Consider the following 15,433-nt stretch of genomic DNA (forward strand, 5'->3'; position numbering starts at 1 on the left):
GAACTCGGGACAACTGGAGACATTTAGGGATGCAGGGACTGACAGAGACAGGGAAGAAGGCTCATCGTGATGAATAAAGTTTACCTTGCCTGGATGGGCAGCTCTCTGGGTGCTCAGCACCCCCAAAGCTCTGATCATAGAATCGCCCCTGTATGACTGACTTTAATTATCCACAAAATCATCAGATTCTCTGTAAGATTAAGGTCAACTATCGAACGGCGTATAAAGTAAAGGCTTTAAAACCAAGTAAACGCTGAAAGTACAAACATCGCTAATGTCACATAACTTTGCCGACATGTGGCCAGCAGTAATGTTTTAATGTTCTTCATTATTAAACATTTGCACACAAATAAGTGGCATAATATTCAGTACTTACTTTTGAAAGTTTACTCTTTGGCCGCTCTGCTTCCACCGTTTTTTTCGGCAAAATTATCCACACCCACCGCCGCACTTTGAAGTCTGGGATATGTTGGGCCATGAAGTCTACACCGCTACATCCTTAAAATTCAGGGAAATGAAGGACGCATTTGAGGGACGCATTTCGAGCAGCCTTTGAATTGGGACAGCCTTCGGCGCGTCGCTGTGACGTAATCGGCCATAAAATGTGGCCTCTAAGGCTGCAAACCCTGAATTGGGATACAGCCAAAGGTCCAGAAATCCTATTACGGTCTCTGTATGATAACACTTTAATTTAAGTAGACATGTCACGTGGTCGGATACGAACAGGCTGTGCTTCAACCAGGGGGAGAGACGCAGGCGCATCGGTCCCGTGCAGTGGATTTCTCTCAGCGGAACGCCATGGATTTTATGACAGATCAGGATGTGCAGAGGGTGAGGATTACTTTCACATACCGATGAAAATGACATGGAAGTGCAGTTTACAGTTAAATTACCAATGCTCAGTTAAATAATTAGCAATTTGATCACTGTTTGCTTCGAATAGAAAACAGTTTTACTTTTGCGATGTCGATTGTGCATCAGAAGCCTCTTCCGTATTATATATGGTAATAAGATTGTATTTTGTCGCTGTATTCAAATGAAATGCACATTTCAAGTTCATTGCACAACACCCTGCAGCCACAAGTGGTCTACTGACGTCAGCAAACGCCCCCTGTTTCAGCTAGGAAAACACCATATGTGCCCTCAGGAGTAAATTCCCCATTTTCCAACACTTACTCTGTTCTTGTAAGCTACAGAAAAGCAGGAACTAACCCAGGCCATGCTGTAGTCTTGTAATCTTGCCGTAGTTTGCAAGATTATAAGATAATATTTATAAAATATATATGTACTTAAACTATCCGATGGCAACTATTTTTCAACACATTCTCTCCGGTTGGGTTAAATCCTACGCAGCAGAAAACAGAACAATGCTGCAGGGCGGACAACAATTAAAACATGTTTTTTTTCCTCTTGTTGGATTATGATGCAGCTGTCATCCTTAAGAAATCAGTAACACAAGACACTCATTAGCCAAGAATAAAAAAAACAAAACTCACATATTTTATGCAGCTGTTTTAATGTAATTATGCAATTTTAAACTGGGAACCGGCCTTAATATGTAGAATGTGTTTCACGTCTCATGGCTGTGAATTAAACTCTGGGTGTGACTTCAGTTTGAAATGTGAAAGAGACCTTTGTGTGAAAAGCAGGCATGAAAGGTCATTAGGACGAGCCTCGGTGCTTCAGTTATTGCTCCTTCTGTCTGTAAACGGCTCAAACCAAATTTCCTTGACAGTACCAGGAGGATGGATACGTGGTTCTGGACGGGCTGCTGACCTCCCAGGAGTGTGATGAACTGAGGCAGAGGATGGCAGAGATTGTGGAGCGGATGGATGTCCCCGAACACTGCCGCACCACCTTCTCCACCTACCATGATGAGCAGCTAAAAACACAGGTGACCCAATGACCAACGCTGCACAGGATCTTTAACACTGTCAGCTTTCCTTTGAACAATGTTTCTTTCACATGCTTCCAATGACATCACCACTTGCAGATGCAGGTAAGGCAGCTTAGTGCGCACCCTCCTTAGTGATCACACCCATGTAGTCTTTCTACAAGTTAGCTTCACATTTACAGTTATTTGCCTCTTTGACCCTGCAAGCAGACTCTTATGTCAACAGTGTAGTCAGTGTCAGTGTCTTTCCCCTCTGACCTGCAGGGAAATGCTGACTATTTCATCACAAGTGGAGATAAGATCCGATTCTTCTTTGAGAAAGGGGTTTTTGATGACAAAGGTGAGTTCCAGTGAAATTCTTTCTACACTGTCTTTCATTTCTCATGCTGTGAAACTCGAAAATGAGATGATGATTTTCTCACCTTGCAGGGGAGTTTATTGTACCCAAGCAGCGGTCACTAAATAAAGTTGGACATGGTGAGCTTTTGGGGTTTTCCAACAACACGTAGCCTATAAACTGTTGCATAAAAATCTCCTAACTGCTAGTTTTTTTTTTTCTTTTAGCACTGCATGCCTATGAGCCGTTGTACGAAAAGGTTACACATTCGCCCAAAGTCCAGGTGAGCTAACAGGTTGACGGAGTGAAAGAATGATTTACTGAGTCACAGAATAACTAACTGTCCAATGAAATGCCATTCTCCTAGGGCATAGCTAAAAAGCTGGGCCTAGTGAGTCCTGTGATTCTCCAAAGTATGTTCATATTTAAGGTAAATGGCCTTATACTGTTAGACAATGCTACATAATGACTTATTAAAACGTAAAGATTGAAATAAGAACCTTATCTTTTACAGCAACCAGGCATCGGTGGGGAAGGTAAGAAAATTCAGCAGAATATTTTTGTCAGTAATGAGTACACATTCCCGATCACATTTTTTAACCAAAGATCCCTTCTTATCCTTATTTCTGTCTCATATTAAAGACACTCAAATTTGGTATAAAAACACGAAAGTAAAAGCAAAAAAACTGACATAAAAACCTTGTAAATAATGGAACATTTACACCGTGGCCACATTATTAGGAATACCGGTAAAATCTGTTTTGCCATGAATTCCACCTTTTGTGAAACTTACATCTTTTTGCCTTTTGTTGATGGTAGTTTATGTTAACGGGGTGCCAAAATACTGCCATGACATTTCATTCTACTGAAAGTGAGGCATGAAAGCGACTAGCCTAAACACAGGTTAGCATTATTCTAAATCCCATCAATATTTGTTTTGTAATGAAGCTGAATTTAAGTTGCAGTTGGAACCTTGTTAAAGTTTAAAAGGTTCAGTGTTTTCCAGATGCTGTATAATATGACCTATTTTTCGGGAGGCCATCCCATGACTGAAAATATTTAATTTTGAAATTTAGCCCTAAACAATGACAGAGCATCCACCATGTTTTACAGCTGGTTATACGCACAGATTTTAGGTCTGCCACTTCTTTCTGTCCAGTTTCCTCAAATTCTTTAAGGACACACTGCACACTTTTGACTGATAGCTGATTGGGAATTACAGTGTCACTGACAAAATACAGTTTTATGGGAGGGAAATTAGAGATTTATTTTATGTCAGGCTTCTATTAACAAAGTAAATACGGTTCATCTGGTTAGTTAGATGCAAAACCTATAACAAAACCTTCAGTTTAGAGGTGGTTGTCTGTATACATTCATATAATTTTAAATTATATCCATAGCAGATTCTCATGTGTTTCTTAGTGACTCCCCACCAAGATGCTACATTTCTGTACACGGAGCCCCTGGGCAGAGTTATGGGGGTGTGGATTGCCCTGGAAGATGCTACTATTAACAATGGCTGTCTGTGGTTTATCCCAGGATCACACAACAGTAAGTATCTACCAGAATGGCTATAAAGTGTATATGTTATCCAGCTACTGCTCTGCCACATATTTCTGAAATAGTTTTTAAGGTTTATTTATTGCATGTTATAATTTAATATTTTCTCTTTTTGCCCCAGGCGGTATCACTAGACGTATGGTGCGTACTCAAAAGGGCACCTTTCCCCTGACCGACTTTATCGGTAGAGAGCAGACATACGATGACGAGAAGTTTGTTGCTGCACCAGTGAAAAAAGGTCATTAGCATAAATCTAAATTTAGTCGGTGATTGATGGATGCATTTTTGAATTTTGTGACATTTTGCAACTGAAATTGTAAAAAAAAAATGTTGTTGCTTATAAAGAAACTTTTGACCGTCGACAGCTCAGAACAGTTCACCTTAGATTAAATGCCATGAGTTTTTTTTCTTTTTCTGCACTGTTATAAAACTAATACACACCAAACACCATATTGACACATTTTTTTTTTTGTTTAAATTAACAAAAAAAGCGACTTATCAAACTCTGGAGGCTCTGGTAGTTTAAATTAGATTTTTTTTACATTTGGAGTCTTTATGCTAAGCTAAGCTAAGCTAACTGGCTAGCTGCTTTAAACATGCTAAGAATTGCATTAATCTTTATATTCTCTACCTTGTAAATTAAGTTCAGTTCAATTAAATGTTATTTATATAACCAAGTCACAACAATGTGCTTTATAGTGTAAGGTAAAGAAACTACAATATTAGAGAGAAAACCCCAACAATCAGATAACATCCTGTGAGCAAGCACTTGGCGGCAGCAGGAAGAAAAAACTCCCTTATAACAGGAAGAAACCTCCAGGAGAAGCAGCCGTCTGCTGCGACCTGCAAAATGTTTTCAGGTCTTCAAGTCTGAGGAAATGCTGAAACAAAAACATGACTGTTAGAATAATTGGTCACAAAAGTAGAGTTAGCACTGCATTATTGAAATAAAGCTGTTCAAGTTGGTCAGCTGTTGCTCATTCCCTTGTTCAGGTGGTGTCATCCTGATCCACGGACAGGTGGTGCATCGAAGTGCTGAAAACACCTCTGAAGAGTCTCGTCATGTATACACCTTCCACATCATGGAAGCCCAGCAGACCCGCTGGAGCCCTGACAACTGGTGAGACTTTGTGGGCTGGCCTTGTGACATTTCTTTTATTTGACTACATATTTCTGGCAAGTGATTGTCTCAGTTAACATGTAGTCAAATAGAGATGTTCCTCATTAATTTGTTTAATGTCAGTTTCGTGTTGATGCACATGTCAAGTAAACTTCAAATAAGCACAGATTTGTTTAGAGCAGCCCTTCCGTGTTTTCATACAACATATCTAGATTTGTATATGTCAGCATTTAGTTTTGTATGGAAAATCAGTGTTCTCTCATTAATGCAAACTTTATGAAACAAGATGCTCCAAAGAAATTTCCCAAGCCTGACCTGTCCATCTTATTTCCATCTCTTTGGTCCTGTAAGGTTGCAGCCCACTGAAGACCTCCCTTTCCCACCTCTCTACACTTGAAGGATTCTTTGGCATCCGGTGCTGCTCCCAAAGAATAACCAGCATCTATGATATTATCATCAAGGAAAAAAAATCAGATAATACTGTTTCATTAACTTCCCAAAGAATGGCTGTGCTTGCAATATTCTTCTGATAAGGGTAAAAGGATCTTATTACACAAGAAAACAATAGGCTGAATCCTGAGCTCAGCCTATTGTTCCTGTATCGATCGTTGCCAAGTGTTATTCATGACCCAATGATAACAAAGACAGAAAAAATAAACATGTATAAATAAGATGTACTACCAGTCAAAAGTTTGGACACACCTTCTGATTTAATGGTTTGTCTTTATTTTTATGGCTGTTTACATTGTAGATTCTCACTGAAGGCATTGCAACTGTGAATGAACACACATGGAATTATGTAGTTAACAAAAAAAATGTGAAATACCTCAAAACATGTTTTATATTTTACATTCTTCAACATGGCCACCCTTTGCTTTGATTGCTGCTTTGCACACTCTTGGCAGTCTCTCAATGAGCTTCATGAGGTTATCACCTGAAATGGTTTGTGTCCAAACTTTTGACTGGTAATGTAAATCCATCCATTTCTCTAAACTTGAACAATTTGGAGTCACTGGGCTACTGAGAGGTGGCTACACCCTGGACAGGTTCACAGTCTATTGCGGTCTATTCACACCCACGGTCAATTTAGAACCACCAGTTAACCTAACTTACATGTTTTTGGAGTGTGGGAAGAAGCCGGATTACCTGGAGATCACTCACATAGGCACAGGGAGAATAGACAAACTCCACAGAGGTGGTCCCCAACCCCAATCATAAACCCTGTGCTGTCTGCAAAACATTTTTGTTAATATCTTAAACTTCCAGAATAGTTCTTCTGGGGGACATTCAAAATGAATGTTTTGATATGCTTTGCCACTCAATTCAATTCTGTTTATAAAGCACTAAATCACAGTTTTATATTTATATAAAATATAGATTATATTTTAGGGTAAAGACCCTACAATAATGAAGAGAAAATCCCAACAATCTGATGACTCCCTATGAGTGAGTACTTGGCAACAGTGTGAAGGAAAAACTCCCTCTTAACAGGAAGAAAGCTTCAGAATTACCAGGAGCAGGGAGGGAATGCCATGTGCCACGACCTTTAGGAAGTGATGAGGGAAGGAAGACCCAGTTGAGCATTTCTTTGAAATGGTGTACATCTGGGAAAGAGGCTTTGAGATACATTTTTTTCCTTGGTCATGTCAAAAGTGACACATGCTCATCACGTGTATAGTAACCATATATTTAAAGGAAGTCCAGGCCATGGATTAGCTGCTGTGTTCTCTGCAGGTTTCAGGCTGTTAACAGCAGCAGGTTTGCAGTTGAAAGACTACACCTAAACTTTCTTGCATGCCTCAAGAAAACAGCTCAACACCAGACTGATTTTGCAGCATGCAGCATTATAATTATGTCAACACTTGAAACCATGTTTTAATAACATTGTAATAAGTCTGTTAACTCCATATTTAACCAGCTTTCCTTCCTGGCTTTAAATAGACTTTATTGATATTGCACTTTTTCAGTCAAAACACTTAAAGCACACACACACACATTCATAGGATTTTTTTTAAAATTACATACTGTACAGCGCATTTTCGATCAGTCTCACACGCTGCTGATTTGGCTGCAGCAGTGTTGCTTTCATCCGATATACTGTGTTTGAAATTTTTGCATTTGTGCCGTTTTGATTTGATCATCCTTAGGAAAATATACTGTTCTTCCGCCAGTATTCCGGTTTGACGAATTCAGTCTGTGCATCTGCTTAGCCAGTCTGCTTATGTTAAGTTATCACAAAAAGAGGGTAACAGAAGAATTAAACTAGTTTTATAAGAAAAAAAAAAAAAAAAAAAAAATCGCAAGCTTGGCCAATCTCTGGTTCCTTACTAACCAGCATTTAGACTAATAATTTTTTCTAACTTAATTATAAATTTGCTGGAAAAGTGTTTTAAATTGTGGCTGAAAAATTTTTTTTTTTTTTTTAAAATAAACATTTTTTTTGATCAAGTCTCCATGGAGATTTCACTGTGCAACTGACATTTCCACCCACCTTTATTAAGCATTTCTTCATCAGCATTGTCAACAGCTTTATTCTTGTGCAAGATCTTTTTAAATGATTTGTGCCCAAATAAGACAATGAATTCCTCCATTTATAGACAACAGCGAGCATCTCTGCTTTCAAGTATGTTCATTTTAAGACCCAACTTAAAATGAAAAAGACAAAGCTTTATGTAGGTGTAATTATTAAGCGCAGCATTCAAACTCCTCGTGTTAGTGTCACAAATCAAAGTGACAAAGCGAAGGGATAATCTTTGTGTTGTTAAAATACAGTCGCTCACATAGGTCCTACATCTCAATCCTCAAAAAACAAAACAAAAACAACAACAACAACAACCCCCCCCCCCCCAAAAAAAACCCCAAAACAAGCTTTGTTTGTTCTCAGATGTTCTGAAACATGCAATACTAAATTTTTCTTTCAGAATGTAAGAATGTTGGAAAAAGAAACACACCAGCAGGATCAGGCTAATAAACATCATCAGAACATTAAAAACAAACAAACAAAAAAGAAACACGTTTTACAGATGAACTGAAAACAGCTCCATTTCCTTATCTACAAATGATGAGATCAAACCCAATAGAAATTGTAGTATATTGCTATAAAGCATATAAAACAATAATTTAGAAGTAACTCTTTCTGTAAAAGTTGCCAAAACGTAAAGGCCTGTGTGCATGGGTGTGGCCCAAAAGCATATCTACAATGTCCAAAAAAACCCCCAAAACACTAAAGGCTCAGTATTACAAGGAAATGTAGATATTTAAGGGGTGCAGGGTCCCATTAAACCACAAACCGGTAAGCAAAGTTGATTTATCTGACAAAAATATATGCGGTAGGACAACCGGCATACACATTACAGTACTGCATTATCACATCAGTCTCATGCAGGAGCATAGTGTGTTTCTACCATATATAAGTATAAATCAGCCCTTTAAATAAGAGTTGAAATGGGCTGCCATGCTAGCGTCTACAGCTTCTATTATGGTAGGTTGTGTGTGATAGAAAATAGACTTCTTAAGGCAAGTATTTTCAGAAGAAACTTCTTCATATTGCCATCAGGGAGGCAAACATAATAATAAAGACGTGAGAAAGTTGATTAAAAGACATATCAATAATTTAAAGTTAACTTATGTTCTTCGAAAGGCAATACAAGGCATGTATCTGTTTACGAAATAAAAACGACAGGACATTTAGAGTGTTTCTTGCCGATTACAAAAAATGCGTCCAGGATTTCTATTTAAGAAACACTTTTTTCCCCCCTCCACACTCTGCTAAACTGAGTCTCCCGTTGCATAATTTAGGAGCTGTTGGTGTCGGTGGCAGAGAAAACATACGCCACCTCTGTCGCAAGGCTCAGACTTGATCTAAAATGTTCCACTGGTCATTGGAAAGGATACTGAAAATGATCTAAAGACAACAGACTGTCATGCCAACACTGTCGCATGTAAAGGTTTGTCGATACCCTGGTCGATTAATCTGACTGCTTTCAATCGCATTGTGCTGGTCAAAAATAACTACCGATCATCTCCACAGACTACGAAAGACAGCTTTTTTTTTTTTTGTCCCAGGTTCACCACCAGAAATGGCTGAGAAACAGGCAGTGGATCTGCTTGTTTGTATGATCGGTCCATTCAAAGCAACAGGAGGATGAAGAGGTAGAGTGGAAGCAGCAGGTTGTCTATCTGGGAGGTGTAGGCTTCCAGCATGGCCACCAGAGTGATGGAGCCAACAATCCATGAGTAGGTGGTGTTCAGATTGATGCTGCTGTCAAAGATGAGAAACATGGCCACGGCGATGATCTGGGCGAACACAGATGTCGCAGTCCCCTCTAAGGTTTTCTTGGTGCCGGGCCAATGGATCTCCCCCATGGTACTGCCAAACACAGAGGCCACAGTGTCTCCAACTCCCACCGCGAGCACACCTGCGTAGGGCACCAGGCCACCCGCCCCTGGAAGTATTCCCTTAGGGGCACAGGGTCCCGGAAACAACCAAATGGGCAAAGACATGCCCAGTAGCAGGTAAATGTGGGTGAGGATGAGAGGCCCAGAGTCCCGCTCGTCCAGGAACAGAGTGAGCAACTGCCTGAGCAGCTGACCGAGAGGCCTGATTCGAAAGTAACGCACATACTCCAAGAACAAGAAAACCGCCAGGCAACCCACAGATGCCACGTGGAGCAGCTGCCTGTCGTAGATCAACCCTGGAATGTAGGTGGCCACTACAATCAGATGGAAGTACTTCCTGACGATGGTCGACGCCTGGTGCTTCTTGGAACCCGACTGGCGCTGATAGTTCTGATGTAGCACAACGCAACTTGCCACGACAGACAGAAATACCCAGTACGCCAGCAAGCAGAGTCTCCTGTCATTCAACGTGATGAAGTCCAACAACCACATGAGGGGGTGGCGACCGATGAACAAAGACAGCCAGGGCATCAAGATCCCCAGACCCAGAACGGCTGTCATCATGTGAAAGAAGAGCGATGACCCCCAGCTCTCAGACTCCATGAAACAAAAGAGCAGGGCAAAGAAAACGCCCAGTAGCAGCGAGCCCACCACTAACACCGGGAGGAAATAGTTCACCGGGTCACCTTTGACCTCCGCCAGGTTCAGGGAGCGCTTGATGAGCTGGTTCACGATGAAGCTGATCCCACCGACAATGAGGAGCGCCTCTCCGGGCGTGAAGCAGCGTGGCAGCAGATAAAGCACAATCAGGCTGAGATAGACAAAGATCAGCAGCACCTCCAAGACCTCTATGACCTCAGACACCGTCAGGGTCTGCTTTGTGGTGTAGAGAATTGCGCTGCCGGCCATCCCTGCAATCACACAAGTGTTGGTGGGAACAGGTCTTGTGATTCCCAGTGCAATCAGGGAGAGGAACAGGGCTAGCATCATGCCTGTGATGGTGACCACCATGGAGAAGCGCTCAAAGTAGACATTCCCTGAGGCAGAGCACTTTTCTCTCAGTGCCAGGCCCAACAAAGGCATCACCATAGAGGCCGGAACGATGCCGCTGTTCGCTGAAGGGCGAAACTGGAACACAGCACCCCCAGACCTGAGCAGACGGTCCCATTTATGCTGCACATAGAAAGCCTGTATCACCAGGGCTATGCTGCACCAGGAGTGCTGGTTCCAGACCGCCATGTGGACACATAGTACCACTGCCAAAACTACAGTGGACTCCACGTGCACCGGGTTGATTTGCATGGCTGCAGGGTGGGCGCTCACAAAGAGGGAGGAGGGTTGATCTGAACAGATGGTGTGCAGCAATGAAGGCCTTCTTCTGTCACTTCCTCTCTCTCACAGGCTTCATCATTTGGAAGGTAACTTTCCTTTGCTATGGATGTCCGAGGAAAAAGGGGAAAAAGTGTTAGCATTTAAGAGAAAAAAAAATACAGATCACAACAAACAGAATAATGTGAAAAAATTACAGATTCAAATGCTACTGTACTGAATGCTGAGTAATTTCTTGCTTATTCTAACTCTGAACCTTGGTCATGCTTTATCTGCTTCCTGCCATGAACTATGACCACACTGAAAATTCACCCCGTCAGAGAGAAATTCACACAGCTCAGATAGCACGAGTAAAAGGCCACACATGAAACACATGTTCTTTCCACATCAGCTGCAACCTTTTGTTCCTGTGGGGGTCGGAGTTTGAGCTGTCTGTGTAGTGTGAGTTCTATGTCAGCTATGGAGGCTATGCTTAACAAATGGTTATGGAAAGCTGAAGGATACATTAGGGAAAGAAAATCAAAACAATAAAACTCCAGTTTGTTTCATTCATTCATACAGCCCAATGGGGCCAGATAATTCTCCCTACACCGAGGAACGCGTCTCTCTGGCAGCCGAGGATGCTTTAACCTCTGACGGCATCAAGCTAACGGCAGACTAACAAGCTCACTGTACAGAGCTAGCAAAACGCCAGCAGTAACTACTGACAGCACTGACGCACAATACAGGCTGACAAAGACAAGCGTACATACCATACAAGCTCTGCGTTGTCTGAGCGGACGTGTGCAGTGAATCGCTATGAATCGGTGCCGTCCTTTCTGGACAGATTTGTTTCCTTTGTCAGCTGTCGGTCCTCTCACACCCAGTAGGAGGGGGCCATCTTTGACAGCCGGGTCACGTGGTACACTAAAAAGGTATCTCTTAAAGTCGTTACTTTTAAAGATTGTTTTAAATTTACTTTTTAATCTTAAAATTTGTGAAATAATTATATCACTATAAAGCGCATACTTTAAATAAATAAATAAAAATATGTATTTATTTATTTTGGTCAAATTCAGACTTCTCAGGCTATTTTATACATGTAATACGTGAATAATTATTTGTAAAAATTAATTACCCGTAAGTCCAGAGGATCGCTTTGATACATGATATACTGAATTATGGAGTTAGGGGGAAACACAGAAGTTTTGCCAAAATGTAGTATAAATATTTTCGAAAAGGTATGGAGGCGATTGGGATGTGTTTATTTTACTCCAGAGGATGGCGTTAAAGTTGAACTCAGGACGCCCGCTGCTTCACGAAGAAGAAAAAGGCTCCCAGCCGTTGGCTCCGAGGGTGACGAAGGCGCTTTCCACGTCACTGACGAGCCAGCACAACAACCAATCACATAGCAGACGCGAAGATGGCGGAATCGGAGACGAGCATCAGGTAGGCACATAGCAACTTACTTTAGCTAAAGCGTGCGTTGTTTGAGTTATTTTTGCAGCGTTTACCAGTGGGTATCATTTCTACACAGCGCTCCTGTTTACTAAATCAAACCAGCAGTGATGTGTATATTTCACTTTTTGCGTTTGAGCAGTTAGCACCACGCTCACTTAGCTTAGCAAGTACTAGCCGCTAAAGATTTGAATGGCTTTTCAGTAGCGCGGTGTGCCAGCCGCATGTCAACAACAGCATACCGCCACTGCAAACTGTTTACATTAGATATTGTATTAACGGCGCTGGTTTATTTAAAGACACAGTACTTACAGCAAGATAAAGCCGTCGACTCTCCGTTACATTCAGTAACCGCTGGGCTTGCTTAGTTGGTGTTAATTGAGAAGCTAACTCTACTGTTTTGATACGGTCAGGAAAACAGCTGAGTTAGGTTTAAAATCTTTAAACTTGACCTCCAAAACAAACTAAAAAGAGTTAGACTTGACAACAAATCGCAAAAGCCTATCCATCTCTGTAAGTACAAATAAACTAATTTGGTTTTAGGGAACGCTGATGAAGGGCTATCATTGAAGAGAGGTATTTAAAACATATCCATGAATATCATAATAACAAGACAACAGACTCATATTGAGGACCCCAACAAATGTTTATGTATGCAAACATGTATTGAGCTTTAAAGTACCGTTGACATCTCAAGTCTGGTCAAAAACTGCTGCCATGGACAGCATTTTTATGTTGTTGTCTTAGTACCTCACCACAGTAGATGTAAAATAAATAACTAAAATGTCATCAAACTGCACACTTTGAGTTTTAATTTTGCGCAAGGTTTACCAAAAAAGTTGCATTAACTGTGTAGGAATTACAGTGATTGCTTTAAATAGTCTGTCCATTTTCACACACTCTAAACTAACATGATTAGAAATATAAAGATAATCGTTATTTTTAATGCTTCCATGCAAATCTTTCTGGACCCTATGGACATACTGAGTTTCCTATCCTTTTTTTTTCTTCCCACAAAAAGTGAGTCATGTATGAAAATGGGGGAAGTGTTTATAGTTTTGGGAAGTAGGTCTGTCTTTTTGTTTGATGGCATCAGGGCAAGTTTGTTTTGCTTTGTTCAGTTTCTTTCAAACATGTAACCAATTCATAGAAAGTTATTTTTTTTAAAATTGAACAAAAAATTGCTGTTTGTAAATAAACTAAAACAGGGTACAATATTGCTACACATTTGCTGATTTAGTTTACATATTTGAAAAAGGGTGGACAGAAGTGCACACTTATTAAATCCCACACCTTCATCCCTCTTTAGTTAAAAGGCTCAGTGTAGCAAACTGTAAAAACTTTAATGCATTAATCCCAATTGTTGCTTTTCTAAAATAAACCAATTTGTTTCCCAGGAGCTGTAGGGAATTATGGACCATATTGCTGGGGAGGTCTGCGTTGAGAGAGCCGGTATGTCCTTGTTGAAGAAAAGTGTCCAGCACATAACAAGTGTGCTGGACTCTTTACTGCTCCAAAAAAATAGCTAGTTGTAATGTTTTCTTTTTTAAAGGTAATAAAACAATCACAGTGATTTTTCTCTCTGTTATTAATGTTGGATGGTCACAGGCTCAGATAGAGGTAGAGCTCGACAGACACTGGGATAGACTCCATCAAGGACTTAGTTACTACAAGCCACCCAGGTATAGTTACAGTTATTTTCACATCAAATTTACTGTAGTTAATAACCAAAAGGTAACTGCAAGCATCACCTGTTACAGCTCATCCTCTGCTGAGAAAGTAAAAGAGAAGAAAGATGTTGCACAGCCCCTGAAGGACTTTGGTCTAAGGATCAGTAAATTATTGGTAAGACTTCAAATGTCAATCAAGAATGATTTCCAGTCTTTATTTTGTAGTGTGTATTTAATGATGATTTCATGTTACAGAGTCTCGATGAACAGCAGAGTGTTCAGCTTTTGCAGTGCTACCTACAGGAAGACTACAGAGGAACCCGTGATTCATTAAAGGTATCTGTCCTGACAGATATTTTCATTGTGAAATCTGTCTGAACTCGTAGCTTTCAGTGAAACTGAGATTTGCCGTTGCATCACAGGAACAAAAATTGTAAGACCGTAAAAAGATGTTGTGAAAGATGTTTCGATGTTAAATGAATACCTTTTTTTTTTTTTTTTTTTTTTTGTAGGTTGTACTCAAGGATGAGCGGCAAAGCCAGGCACTACTGCTTAAGGTCAGTACACGGATCTTCTGCTTTTCTTGACACAGCACATGTTTAGTTCAGTAAGTATGACAGCTTTTGTGTTTGTTTTTGCAGATAGCAGACTATTACTATGAGGAACGCATGTGTTTGCTCAGATGTGTCCTTCTCCTGCTCACATACTTTCAGGATGAGCGACATCCCTACAGGGTGAGAAGCTCCAGTCTTAGCATTACTCACTAAATTGTGGAACACAGCTTTTAAAAAGACTAATTGTGCTTGGGATTGTTGTTGCTTTAGTAATGTAACCTTAGTTATGTTATGTTGTTTAGGCTGAGTACAGTGACTGTGTCAAAAAGCTGGAGAAGGACCTGGTGAGCAAATACCAGTTGCAGTTTGAGAGTCTCTTCAAGGCAGAGGCACCAACATGGGAAACTCACGGAAACCTCATGGTGATGACACAAGTTTGGTTGGCGTTGGCTTAATATCCTTCCTATTGTGAGGTAGCTGTGGGAGATATTTTCCTGTCAAGGATGCAAAATAATGTAGATATTATTTTTTTTCAGACGGAGCGGCAGGTGTCAAGATGGTTCCTGCAGTGTCTGAGAGAACAGTCTCTGCTGCTCGAGATCATCTTTCTGTATTATGCTTACTTTGAGATGAACCCATCTGACCTTCTGAACTTCACCAAGATGTTCAAAGAACAAGGCTTCGGTTTGCGGCAGACTAACAGACACCTGGTAGATAAGAGCATGGATGCGCTGGTCGACCGGATCGGGTAAGAGGCACAAAGTTTGTGCGATTCATGTCTTTCCCAGATATTTTTAATTGACAGACATTATGAAGACATTTCAGTATTTTCATTATTACAGTGACATGATGTCTTCCTATACAGAGAGTAATCATCAGTTGATTCATATTCAATAGACTTTTTTTTTTACCGGATATGTCAGAAACCTAAATATTTCATTCCTTCTGTAGTTTATGATGTCCTGTCTGTCTCTCTGCCCGGCAGATACCTGAGCGCGCTCATCCTGGTTGAAGGAATGGACATAGACTTCCTGCACAAGTGTGCTCTTGAGGATTGTACAGATCAGCACCAGTTCTCTAGTGCTCCGGACGTGGTTAAGGTTCAGTTTGTTTTTTGGCTGCTGCATTCATAGA

The 15,433-nt window shown here is 40.7% G+C and overlaps 3 protein-coding genes across 5 annotated transcripts in view; 2 read left to right on the plus strand and 1 right to left on the minus strand.

Moving 5' to 3' along the window:
• Window positions 1-543: 543 nt before the first annotated feature.
• phyhd1 (phytanoyl-CoA dioxygenase domain containing 1) lies at window positions 544-7,234 on the plus strand. 2 transcript variants are annotated; one of them, XM_040000881.1, is made up of 12 exons: window positions 544-831; window positions 1,736-1,894; window positions 1,994-1,999; window positions 2,159-2,234; window positions 2,324-2,371; window positions 2,459-2,514; window positions 2,599-2,661; window positions 2,746-2,767; window positions 3,654-3,782; window positions 3,913-4,029; window positions 4,785-4,911; window positions 5,263-7,234. In XM_040000881.1, the coding sequence occupies exons 1-12, from the start codon at window positions 799-801 to the stop codon at window positions 5,306-5,308; spliced, it is 882 nt and encodes a 293-aa protein (XP_039856815.1). In that variant the 5' UTR covers window positions 544-798; the 3' UTR covers window positions 5,309-7,234. The 2 variants fall into 2 exon arrangements, with proteins under 2 accessions (XP_039856815.1, XP_039856816.1); XM_040000882.1 differs by lacking the exon at window positions 1,994-1,999 and having other exon boundaries at window positions 550-831.
• A 152-nt stretch (window positions 7,235-7,386) lies between these two features.
• dolk (dolichol kinase) lies at window positions 7,387-11,532 on the minus strand. Its single transcript, XM_040000880.1, has 2 exons — window positions 11,391-11,532; window positions 7,387-10,741 (listed from the first exon to the last, which is right to left on the minus strand). The coding sequence occupies exon 2, from the start codon at window positions 10,609-10,611 to the stop codon at window positions 9,040-9,042; it is 1,572 nt and encodes a 523-aa protein (XP_039856814.1). The 5' UTR covers window positions 10,612-10,741; window positions 11,391-11,532; the 3' UTR covers window positions 7,387-9,039.
• A 385-nt stretch (window positions 11,533-11,917) lies between these two features.
• nup188 (nucleoporin 188) overlaps window positions 11,918-15,433 on the plus strand; it is a 34,237-nt gene continuing 30,721 nt past the window's right edge. For both annotated transcript variants that reach the window (XM_040000878.1, XM_040000879.1), the window contains exons 1-10: window positions 11,918-12,066; window positions 13,473-13,527; window positions 13,684-13,757; window positions 13,836-13,920; window positions 14,001-14,081; window positions 14,258-14,302; window positions 14,387-14,479; window positions 14,602-14,721; window positions 14,836-15,047; window positions 15,285-15,399. In XM_040000878.1, the coding sequence (XP_039856812.1) occupies window positions 12,041-12,066; window positions 13,473-13,527; window positions 13,684-13,757; window positions 13,836-13,920; window positions 14,001-14,081; window positions 14,258-14,302; window positions 14,387-14,479; window positions 14,602-14,721; window positions 14,836-15,047; window positions 15,285-15,399 (906 nt within the window). In that variant the 5' untranslated portion in view covers window positions 11,918-12,040. The remainder of the gene's footprint in view (window positions 12,067-13,472; window positions 13,528-13,683; window positions 13,758-13,835; window positions 13,921-14,000; window positions 14,082-14,257; window positions 14,303-14,386; window positions 14,480-14,601; window positions 14,722-14,835; window positions 15,048-15,284; window positions 15,400-15,433) is intronic.

This window comes from Simochromis diagramma, unplaced genomic scaffold, assembly GCF_900408965.1.
Source record: "Simochromis diagramma unplaced genomic scaffold, fSimDia1.1 OVJJ01000596.1, whole genome shotgun sequence".
Lineage (NCBI taxonomy): Eukaryota > Metazoa > Chordata > Actinopteri > Cichliformes > Cichlidae > Simochromis > Simochromis diagramma.

Bases quoted from the DNA above. Each gene is read 5' to 3' on its own strand.
- phyhd1 (XM_040000881.1), top strand. From the start codon at position 799: ATGGATTTTATGACAGATCAGGATGTGCAGAGG. The intron at 832-1,735 runs GTGAGGATTACT...TTTCCTTGACAG, and splicing joins CAGATCAGGATGTGCAGAGG to TACCAGGAGGATGGATACGT. The intron at 2,768-3,653 runs GTAAGAAAATTC...TGTGTTTCTTAG, and splicing joins ACCAGGCATCGGTGGGGAAG to TGACTCCCCACCAAGATGCT.
- dolk (XM_040000880.1), bottom strand. From the start codon at position 10,611: ATGCAAATCAACCCGGTGCACGTGGAGTCCACTGTAGTTTTGGCAGTG.